The following is an 11,633-nucleotide window of genomic DNA, read 5'->3' on the forward strand; positions in this document are numbered from 1 at the left end:
TATCCCCCCTGTTGTTTCTGATTGTGTCTATTTGCATATTCTCTCTTTCCTTCTTTTTTAGTCTAACTAGTGGTCTATTTTATTAATTTTTTCAAGAAACCAGCTTTAGGATTTATTGATCTTTTGAATAGGTTTTTATGTCTCAGTCTCCTTCAGTTCAGCTCTGATTTTGGTTATTTGTTGTCTTCTGCTAGCTTTGGGATTTGTTTGCTCTTAGTTCTCTAGTTGTTTTAGTTGTGGTGGTAGGTTGTTAACATGAGATATTTCTAACTTTTTAGTTAGAAATATCTGTTAGGGCATTTAGTGCTATAGATTTCCCTCTTAACACTACCTTACCTATGTCCCAGAGATTCTGGTATGTTGTATCTTTGTTCACATTAGTTTTAAAGAACTTCTTGATTTCTGCCTTAATTGGTTTATTTGCCCTAAAGTCATTCTGGATCAAGTTATTCAATTTCCATGTAATTATATAGTTTTGAGTTCATTTCTTAGTCTTAATTTCCAATTTGAGTGTTAAGATTTCAGTTATTTTGCATTTGCTAAGGACTATTTTACTTCCAAATATGATTGATTTTAGAGTATGCACTATGTGGCGATGAGAAAAATGTATGTTCTGTTGTTTTCATTTGGAGAAATCTGTGTATGTACATCAGGCCCATTTGATCCAGTGCTAAGTTCAGGTCCTGAATATCTTTGTTGATTTTCTATCTCAGTGATCTGATATTGTCAGTGGGGTGATAAAGTCTCCTGCTATTATTGTGTGTCAGACTAAGTCTCTTTGAAGGTCTCTAAGAACTCGCTTTATGAATCTGGATGTTTCTGTGTTTGGTGCATAAATATTTAGGATAGTTAGATCTTCTTGTTGAATTGAACCCTTTACCAATATGTGTAATGCCCTTCTTTGTCTTTTTTGGTCTTCGTTGGTTTAAAACCTGTTTCATCTAAAACTAGGATTGCAACGCCTGCTTTTTTTCTGTTTTCCATTTGCTTGGTAGATTTTTCTCCATCCTGTTATTTTGCCTATGTGTGTCATTGCTTGTTGGATAGGTCTCTTGAAGACAGCATACCAGTGGATCTTGGTTCCTTGTCCAGCTTGCCACTCTGTGTCTTGGGACATTTGGCTCAATTTGGCTCATTTACATTCAAGGTTAGTATTGCTATGTGTGGATTTGATCCCATCATCATGATATTAGATGGTTATTTTGCTGACTTATTTATGTGGTTGCTTTATAGTAATGCTGGTCTATGTACTTCAGTGTGTGTTTGTAGAAGCTGGTAATGGTCTTTCCTTTCCATATTTAGTGCTTTCTTCAGGAGCTCTGGTATGACAGGTCTGGTGGTAATGAATTTCCTCACCATTTGCTTATTTCTCCTTTACTTATGAAGTTTAATTTGGCCAGAAATGAAATTCTGGGTTGGAATTTATTTTCTATAATGATGTTGAATATTGGCCTCCAGTCTCTTCTGGGTTGTAGAGTTTCTGCTGAGAGGTCTGCTGTTAGTCTGATGGGCTTTCCTTTGTAAGTGACCTGACCTTTCTCTCTAGTTGCCTTTAATATTTTTTCTTTCATTTTGACCTTGGAGAATTTGATGATTATGTGTCTTGGGGGTGATCTTATATCTTACTGGGGTTCTCTGCATTTCCTGAATTTGAATGTTGGCCTCTCTAGCTAGGTTGGGGAAGTTCTTATGGATGATATCCTGAAATATGTTTTCCAAATTGGTTCCATTCTCCTCATCTCTTTCAGGGACACCAATTAGATGTAGATTGGGGCTCTTTACATAATTCTATATTCCTCAGAGGTTTTTCTCATTCCTTTTTATTCTTTTTTTATCTATTCTTGTCTGACTGTCTTATTTCAGAAAGCCTGTGTTCAAGCTCTGAGATTCTTTCCTCTGATGGGTCTATTCTGGTATTAACACTTGTGATTACATTATGAAATTCTTGTAGTGTGGTTTTTCAGCTCTATCAGGTTGGTTATGTTCTTTTCTGTACTGACCATTTTCTCTGTCAGCTCCTTCATTGTTTCATTATGATTTTTGGCTTTCTTGGTGTGGGTTTCAATGTACTCCTGTAGCTCAATGAACTTCATTCCTATTCATATTCTGAATTCTATTTGTGTCATTTCAGCCATGTCAGCCTGGTTTAGAGCCCTTTCTGGAGGGGTGTTATGGTTGTTTGGAGGAAAGAAGGCATTCTGGCTTTTTGAATTATCAGGTTTATCATGTGGATTCTTTCTTATCTTTGTTGATTTCTCTACTGTCAATCTTTGAGATTACTGACCTTTGGATAAATTTTTTTTCTTTTATCTTATTTGATGACCTTGAGGGTTTTATTGTGGTATAAGGTGGCTTCAGCTGACTGGCTTTATTTCTAGAAGATTTTAGGAGGTCAGTATTCAGCTCCCAACTTCTGGACTGGATGCTCTAACTCTGAGGGACTTGTATTGGGCCTCAACTTTGTTTTCTGGCTCCTCTAGGTTAAGAATACACTTTACTGGGGGAGCCAAGGTGATCCCGAACCTCTGGTCACTACACTCCAATGGGTGGTGTTAGCCCAAGAATTTCATAATGTGGTGACAATGGGACCTTAACTTGTTCACTCATGCCAACAGCAGCGGAAGACCTGTGGCAGAGTGCTAGCAGGTGTCAGGGTGCCTGCCTCCCTGCGGGTGTTTGCCACAATGGCAGAGGCAACGAAGCTGGGGGAGAGGGTCCCTGCTGATGACTGTGTGTGTGGTCATGCTGAAGATTGTGCCTTCTCTGTGCCTCACAAGCAGAGGAGGTTGCTCCTAGGGGGAGAAGGATCTGCTGTACTCTATGCCATGCTAGCACAAGGGCAAGGTGCTGGTAGGGGTGGGGCTGGCTGTGCCCATCAAGACTCCATCTGCAATGGTGATCAGCGGGAAGAGGAGGGGCAGGACTGCCCTCCCATGCTCTGGCAGGGCAAGGAAAGCAAAACCTGCCTGATCAGACACTCACCAGCAAAGTGATGTGGGGAGTTGCCCTGGGCCCAGGGGAAGCTGCAGTGTGGGGAGGGAGCATGTGGGCTGGTGCATGGTGATAGGGGTACCCTGCTGGTGCTCTCCACTGGTCAGGCCTGGTCTGCCAGTGCAGAAGCTATGGTGTGGGCCCCCAGAGCCCCCAAGACTGCTCAGCAAGCAGGTGTGGCCTGGCTGGGGCCCCCGGAGAGGCCAGCAGAGCAAGGGGTCCTCAAGTTGGACTGGCCCTGTTTGATGGGCAAGAAAGACCACCCTGCAGAGTTCAGGTCTGATGATTCCCCGAGGGCTAAAGTCTCCTGTGGGAGCAAGTTGAGCCTAGTGGGGATGGCTGTCCCTGGCCATGCTCCACTACAGACACTTCCACGCCCAACCCTCTGGGCTCCACATCAACTGGCTTGCCACCCCTACCACTTCTCTAAGCAGCTCTCCCTGACAACTCGATGAGTGTCTGTGCTGGTCAAGGGGATTTCTCCTGCCAGGGTTCCAGAGGCCTATGATGAGATCAGGTTGCTCTTTGCCAGTTCAACTCACCCATTCCCCAAGAGCCTTTGGGGACCAAGAACAAGCCTTGGTACATAGGCTTGCATGCAGCATTCCCAGTTACTCCCTTTCCGCCCTGCTTCTGCATCTTCCCTTCATCTACTCTCAGTGCCTTCCCTTTGAAGATCTGTTAGGAGCATGTCAGTCATCTCCGTCCCTTAGTGGGAGCTGTTCCACCTGGCTGCATCTAGTTAGGCATCTTGCCTGATACTGATTTGAAGGATTTTTCTGGTGGAGTTGAATGATCACCCATCTCAGCAGCTCACTCTTCACTTTAAACCCAGGACCAACCTCAGCCATAGTCCCATGGCAGAGGCACCAGAGACTCCTTCCAAGTCTCCTGGACCAACACTAACTCATAGAACTGGTCTCTGATCCTCCACCATCATTTAGGTTCATGACATTGGCAATTTAGGGAGTGTGGGGAACTCTGAGACCCTTGTCCAAAGGAAAAGATGACCATAAAAAGCTGTAAGGCAAAAAGGTCATTGGTTACCTTGTTTTGTTTCCCAAGGCCAGGTGTGAGGAGGATGTGGACCTGTTCAGAGAGGTTATCTACACACTCCTGGGACTCATGATGAACCTGTGTCTTCAGGCTCCCTTTGTCTCTGAGGTATGGCATTCTTGTCTCCCTGCCTGGAGCCCTGGGACAACCTGTACACATTCTGTGGCATAAAACCATTCTCATGTTCACGAAGAGACAGAAGTATGTACACTCACACACTGGCCGTGGAATGGGAAAAGGCTGGAGGGATGTGCTCTCCCTTTGCTCTGCTGAGGGGTGGATGGATCACCACTCAGTCATGTATTCACTCAGAAAACAGACTGGGTATCCAAGGTGTGCTGAGCAGAGTATGAGGTGCTGCGTTTACAAAGTCAAATAAAAGGTGGTTCCTGCTATCAGGGTAATGCCCTGGAGTTAGGGGAGACAGTCATGGGGAGGAATAAAAGCAGTAAAAGATGGTGTTGTGAGGGAATCTGGGCACAGTGTGGTGGTGCTAAAAAGGAGACGGTGCTCAGAAGAAGCTCCGCTGAGAATTCAGATTGTCAGAAAATTAAAATCTCCTGCTGGCCTCTCCCCATTGTTGTAGGTTTGGGCTGTGGAGGTGAGCAGAAGGTGCCTGTCTTTACTAAACAGCCAGGATGGAGGAATCCTGACAGTAAGTTTCTCCCAGGGAAATCCAGAAGCAGCTTCCATTGTTCTTGTTTTGTTTTGTTTTGTTTTGTTTTATTATCAGTGTAATCTTTTTGAAGTTGCCACCTTTGAGAATCTGCTGACTCTGAGATATGGTGTGGATATACTATTCAGAATAATGTACACAAGCACATAAATACCAGGTTTTGTCTACAGTTTCAGGGATTTGGTGACCTCCTTGCCGTGTCCGTCATCTGTGGATCCCCTAGAGTCCAGGAACCCAACTTAAGAATCCCCCTTCCGTATGGTCTGAAATTTAACCAGCTTAGATGATATAATCGATCCGATCTGTCCTATTTCAAAATATCCTGTGCAAATTGGACAGATCAAGTGTCCAACTTATTTAGAATCCCTTTTTTCCATAAGAAAAAAAAAAGCCAAGCCCATATTTTAAGCCAGTGATCCTAGAGGTTGTTTGTGCATAATAGTTTTACCCTCTTTTTAAAATATATGCTGAAATGGCTTTCTCAATTCTGTGTCTGACATTTGAATAAGAAAACTGAGAAAGGCCTATATGTTAGCACAGTGCATCAGGAGAAGAATATTAGTATGATTCAAGAGGCTATTTGCCATCACCCTAAAACATATTCTTCACTCACGTTAAGTGATTGCCCCTGTTTTTCTCCCTGTCAGGGCAGGACCCTAATGGCTAGAGAAGCAATTAGGGCCACATCTAGGGTGGGTCTGGGAAACCAGCCTTTCAAGGGTTGCAGACTGAGGACTGCCTCCACAGTTTAAAAAAGGTTCTGAGTAGATCCAACATACCCTGTTTGGGGGTAGCACTCTTTAAACGTCCCCAAAGTCAATTCAGACAGGATAGGGCAAAGGTTTTGTGCGTGTGCATTTTCACAGACGGGGCATCGTAGCTTTCATCAGATCCTCAAAAGAGGCCTATGACCCCCAAAGTGGTAAGCACCACCGTTCTCGGATGGTCCAGACCTAAAGGTAGGCCTACACTAGTCCCTGAGTAAACCTTTAGGAGAGCTCTTGGGCCAGATTTCCCCAGCATTCCTTGTGTGCCACGTTGGGTGCTTCCCAGCTTGCTGAGCAGAGCAGCAGCTTCACCATGGGCATCTGGTCCTTGTCTAGCACAGTCTCCACTGTCTTGGGCCTGAAAGGGGATCCGTGGTGTCAACTATAGCAAAATTCTAGGATCTTTAGGAAGCAGATTAGGGAAACAAGATTGATAATACACAAGTTTATCTTTTCTCCCTCTGGAGACCTCATTAAAATGAGATTAAAGCCATTGGGGGGGAACAAAAAAAGTAGAGACCTACATTGACAGTGAACAGGCAATGGTTACCAATAGGTAAGTAATTTTAACAAGTTTCCTGAAGATGGAGAACAGCTGCAAGGGTGGTAATTAATGAGGCAGGGCTGAGGAAACCTTTGTATGGAGTACAAATGGAGGAACACGTAGCTGGGCAGTAGCAGGTTTGCCTTATAATACCCTGGAGAGGATGAAGATTTCAAAACTCCCGATACAACAGAGAGCAGAAGTACAAGGCAGTGGAGCTGCATTTGCTGGCAGGCATCTATCCTCCAGGCATAAAATCAGAACACTTTTATCTCTAAAGAACTGAAAAACTGGAGAAAACATTTTTCTTTCTAGTATACGGGGGTGCCACCTCTATATCTTTCCATACTTCTGATAAACTTCCCATAAACATAGCATGCCCAAACATATTTTCTTGCTTTTTTCATACATGTGATTGGGCAGGTAAGGGTCAACCAGACATTGCAGGAAAGCTACACACATAAATAGGAAAACCAAGATAAACATAAAAATTGATCCAAAAGAAATAGAGATGATATAGGAAACAGAAGAAAAAAATAGTAACTATCATTTGTATCCTGAGAAAGATTTAAGATAGTTATATCCATAAAAGAGTAACAGCTTGCCATTTATTTAAAAAAAAAAAAAGAAAAAGAAAGAAGAGCTGGGAAATAAAGTAAATGAACTATCCCAGAAACTAGAACAAAAGACAAAGATTCGAAAAGATAAAGATAAATGACACAGGAGACCAATCCAGGAAATCAAACATCTCCTTATAAAGGGCCTGCTGATATCAGAGCTCTGGGAGGAATCACAAGGGAGAACTTCCTTTCTCAGAGTTGAACTGGTTGATCCTGTGTGAAGCTGAAATAATATGGGCCTCTGGGTGGCAAGGGGCTATGATTACAGCTCCTTGACAGCTTTATTAAAAAGAACAGTGCTTTCTATTATTTGGCCATCATATTTTTTATATTTTGCTTCCAATATTAATGATTGCTTTTGCCTCACCAAACTCCCCGTTAACTTTTAAAGGTTGTCAGCATTTCTGAAAAGGACATTTAATTATCCTCTTTCTGCTGTACTCAGAGAGCTGCTGGTGTTCTGAGCCGGACCCTTTCTTCCTCTCTGAAAATTGTTGAGGAGGCCCTGCGAGCAGGAGTGGTAAAGAAAATGATGAAATTCCTGAAGGTAAGATCACTTTATTGGTTACAACCCCTGAAATGTACAGAAGTCTCCTATTTTATTCGGGGAACAGAATTAAGGTGGGCTTTGTTTGGTTAATGTGCTGCCATTTCTTCCTTGCTAGATTTTAAACTTCTTGGATAGGGATTTGCTTCTGCCTGTCTACCCAGACCATACTCTGAACATCAACAACAGATTGTTGAATAAATAAGAAAATTGTTCATTAGATACATCCATAAAACCTGCTTACCCCTCAAGCCTGACTTTAAAATATATGGCCACTGTTCTTGATAAAAATGATCTGAGTGGCTTTCTGTAACGTTTCTCAGGCACATTGTTTTGCGCAGGTTTTGCTACTCATGATGCTTTATACAGTTATCTGGAGAGTGTTTGATGGAACTCCATCTATGAGACATGTAGCCTGCAGAATTACCATGTGACCAAAGGATGTTGGGATTTCCCTGTGAGATGAGTGTGGTGAATCTAAGCAAGCCAGTAGAGCAGTTATCTGGATTCACCTGCAAGGGCGAAGGGGATTATTATACTGGGCTGCCATCTCAGAATCCCACCTATGATGTGTGTGCCCATGAGGTCCATACACCCATGTTAGTGTGGTGACACATGGCTTTTATTCATAAAGCATCAGGCTGAGTGGTGCAGGGAAGCATGCTCTGCGGGCTGCTGCTGGGGCAGCGGTAACGCTGAGGGGGCAGCACAGGGGGTCTGAGTTTAGATTGCCACTTGAACAATGACTGTCATTCATTATAACTTTTGCAAACCCACCAAAAGCTCCTGATGGCATGCATGCCCATGCATCATACGTCCATACGTGCACACATGCCTTTTAAAGACCCCACATGGGTGATTGCAAGGGCTGTGTTTGACAGTTGTCATCTCTTAAAATGATGTAGGTTCCTGAAGTTCCTCATGCAGGACTGTCAGCCTGACAGCCTTAGCAAGTCAGTCCTCATTCTCAAATGGGAAAATGACATGGGAGGGCCTTTTCCTCCCTTTTTGGTAGATCTGCCATTCATCAGCATCATTCTCTTCTCAGCCACTTGCTCATAAAGCCTTCCGGAAGCAATTACTCAGGTGTACATGACAGGCCTACATTCCTGTCAGGGGTGTGGGCTGGGTTAGAGAGGATGCGGGTGACACTCTGTTCCAGCAGGGACCATGCCTGCCCACCAGGAAGCACATGCCGTTCTCAGTAGAATTCTCTTTTCAGAGTTTAGGAAGCCACTAGCACTATAATAACTGCTCGCTGTGGTTTGTGGTCAAGAGCAATCATAGCACTGATTTTATTTTTCTAATTTCATTCTGAAATCTAGACAGGAGGTGAGACTGCATCACGTTATGCTATAAAGATACTAGCTATCTGCACGAATAGTTATCATGAAGCTCGGGAAGAAGTAATAAGACTGGATAAAAGTAAGTGATAATTTCCTGAAGGGAGCCCTCGTCCTAGAGGTTCATCCACCCTTGAAGCTGCAAAGGGAACTGTGGTCGAGGAGGAACTTAGCAGCAATGCTGTTAACCTCTCCCAGACTTCAGCAATGTTTACAGAAGACGTTTCACATCCAGATCTGAAAGCATTTAATTAGCCTTTTGGTTGCACACAGGTAGAATGTCCAGGCTGGAGAGCCAGCTGACAGATGGCTCAAAGATAACAGGGTCAAAACTAGGAAACTCCCTCCTCTCACCAAGTTCAGTTCTCTGCCTTCACAGAAGGAGGGGGGGAGACACCTTCAACGTTTAGTGAACAAGGGAAATATCAGAGTCTGAGCCTAGCTTTAGTCCAGTAACTTAAACCGGCTGTAGTTATTCACAGCAGGCTTCCCAGGAGAGGCAGCCTGCTAATGTTCTTCTTACCAACTCCCTGGAATGCACAGAAGGTGAACTGAAGGAGGCTCCACCATGGAAGCGGCAGCCTTTCTCCTGGATCCTGTTGCATACCCTGCAGGTGTAGGTTGCTGGCACATTGCCTCCACCTGGGGGCTGTCAGATGGGACCTCTCACCCTGGCGCAGTGAGAGGTTAAGAACAGGCTTTCAAGAAGACAGACCTGTCTGACACACAGCATTCATTCATCTAACAACTGTGTTGTGCTGGGCACTGTTCTAGGAAGCCGAGATACTTCAGAGGTTCAGCAAGGAGTTGAGGAGGTTCATATGCATTCAGTGAATGTTTGCTGATGAGTGAGTGAACAAGTTCTGCTGCAGAGTTACTGGGGAAGCTCGGTGTCCGCTGACATCTCCCTGCACCCCTCAGCACCCAACAGGAGGCTGTCCTGTTGCCAGCCTCCTATTTTGGGATTAAAAGGAGCTGTTGCTTGTTCTCTTCCTTCCCTGCAGAGTTGAGCGTTATGATGAAGCTGCTCAGCTCGGAGGATGAGGTTCTGGTGGGCAACGCTGCCCTCTGCCTTGGTAACTGCATGGAGGTGCCCAACGTTGCGTCTTCCCTGCTAAAGACGGACGTTTTGCAGGTCTTGTTAAAGCTCGCAGGCAGTGACACACAGAAGACGGCCGTGCAGGTGAACGCAGGCATTGCTCTGGGGAAGCTGTGCACAGCTGAGCCCAGGTATGCTGTGGACACGGAGCCAGGCTGACCTATTGCAGAAAGAGCAGTTGAGCTGAGGTGCTGAGTTTTGGCTGGGACTGCGTGCCACACAGAACGGTGTGGGAAGCCCTCATGCTTTCTGTGTAGACCTAGGTTAAGCCCAGTAGCTGCTTCTCTGAAGAAAGCCTTTCTAGAGGAAACGGGAGCTCTCAGTCTCCAACCAGAGAGGGAATCGGCTTGTCTGACGGGGACTTGCTGCTCCCACTTGCTGCCGTTGCCTTCTCTCCATTCCATTCTCCACTGTTCTGCATCCCTCTCCCTGTCTCTTTATCCTCCTTCTTCCCCTCCCTCCCACTCCACCTCCCCTTCTCTTCCCTCTTTTCTCTCTTCTCCACTTTTCCAGAAACAGACCCCCCCACTTCATGTTCTTTGCCTCAGCCTAAACAAATGGAGGAACGGCCAGCAAGGGTCACATGTTCATGCAGGAGAAAACAGTGGAGAAGGAGAGATGCAGAACAGCATGCCGAGGTCCCCAGTGAGCGAGGGCAAGAGATGTGGGCTGTAACTGTGCCCATGGCTTCTCTGTTAGCTCAGACCTCCACTCTGCTCTGCTCCTATTCTGATGTGCAGATGCATCTCATTGCACATGCTTCTGGGAGGTGTCCACCTGTGGCTGAGCGAAGGAGCCCTGGCATAGAGCAGGGGTAACCCCGGGAGCTGAGTGAGAGAGGCTCCTTCCCTTACATCCACATGCCTTTAATTCCTCCTCTGTAGATTGAGGGGGTTGGCCTCGATAATATCTAAGGTACTTTCAAGTTCTGTCTGGTTGTTCAAATGGAAGGAATAGTTAAAATCTTTCTTCTATAGAAAGAAAGCACATTAGCTAGGATGACTTCAAAGTGGCAACCTATGGGGGAGTTCTCGAGAGCAAGGTCCTGTCTGATCAGCCTGACACACCTGCCACCTGCAGCGAGTGTTTTCAGTGCTTTGTGGGCCTCCCTGAGGGTCTTACTTACCCCTGTGATCTTTAGGGTACCCCAATGCCACAGCCACTTCCTGTTTCCACCCAGAGTGATAGGACTGACGTTCTCAGCCAGCTTCCATCTGAGAGGGTGTTGGCTCTGGGCTCCAGAAGCCTGAACCGTGGCACTTATGCCCTGGGTTGTTTGTTTTGATTGCGACAGGTTTGCTGCTCAACTGAGAAAGCTTCATGGCCTAGAAATTCTCAACTCTACGATGAAATACGTCAGTGATTCTTGAGAGATGCAGGGTTTGTGTGCCTTTGGGGAACACACAGATGCACACTGTGTGTTGTTCCTATGCTAATAAAGACCTTTGATATATCCACTTCAGAATCAAATACTCATTTTCAGAGTGTTTGCATTTCGGGTTTTCATGGGTAACAAGAGGGTGGGCATTAGGTTGGCTGCTGTGGTGGGCTCTGTGCACTGGCTTACTTGACTTCCATTGTACCCTCCTTTGAATGTTCTTTCCTGTTCTGTAGAAGCTAGAAACCATCTCACAAAAAGCCACATTGCCCAGACTCCCTTGTAGCAACGATTCTAGATGGGAACTAGTGGCCAATCTAATGCCACTTCCTACCCCTTTTGCTATTTTCTGCTGGCAATGTGCTAGAAACATCAGATTTGTTGGTAGCAGCATTTCAGCTCCGTTTTTCCAGCTGTGGAGTGCTGAGAGAGTTGCATTGGCATCATTGGTGGCCTGCAGCTGACTCCTGGCCTGCAGCCACTGCATGTGCCGTTAAATTCAGTGGGGTGAGTGGTAGGTGGTGTCTCCCCTGTTAGGAGAACTCTGCATGAATCATTCTGGGAATCATTCCTGGGGGTCCCTCTGGCACCCTCCTCCAGCCCATCTGGTGG

General features: G+C 45.3%; 1 protein-coding gene across 11 annotated transcripts in view; it reads left to right on the top strand.

The window, feature by feature from the left end:
• The window catches only part of TTC12 (tetratricopeptide repeat domain 12), a 51,834-nt gene extending 40,734 nt beyond the window's left edge, over positions 1 to 11,100 (top strand). For 10 of the 11 annotated variants that reach the window (XM_003805472.5, XM_008971707.5, XM_008971715.4 and 7 more), the window contains 6 exons: positions 4,057 to 4,155; positions 4,634 to 4,702; positions 7,100 to 7,201; positions 8,527 to 8,626; positions 9,549 to 9,774; positions 10,938 to 11,100. In XM_003805472.5, coding sequence (XP_003805520.3) covers positions 4,057 to 4,155; positions 4,634 to 4,702; positions 7,100 to 7,201; positions 8,527 to 8,626; positions 9,549 to 9,774; positions 10,938 to 11,013 — 672 coding nt within the window. In that variant the 3' untranslated portion in view covers positions 11,014 to 11,100. Of the gene's footprint in view, positions 1 to 4,056; positions 4,156 to 4,633; positions 4,703 to 7,099; positions 7,202 to 8,526; positions 8,627 to 9,548; positions 9,775 to 10,937 lie in introns of those variants that run through there. The other variant, XM_055094850.2, reaches the window with a different exon arrangement.
• The last annotated feature ends 533 nt before the right edge of the window (positions 11,101 to 11,633 follow it).

This window comes from Pan paniscus, chromosome 9 (assembly GCF_029289425.2).
Source record: "Pan paniscus chromosome 9, NHGRI_mPanPan1-v2.0_pri, whole genome shotgun sequence".
In the NCBI taxonomy this organism is placed as follows: domain Eukaryota; kingdom Metazoa; phylum Chordata; class Mammalia; order Primates; family Hominidae; genus Pan; species Pan paniscus.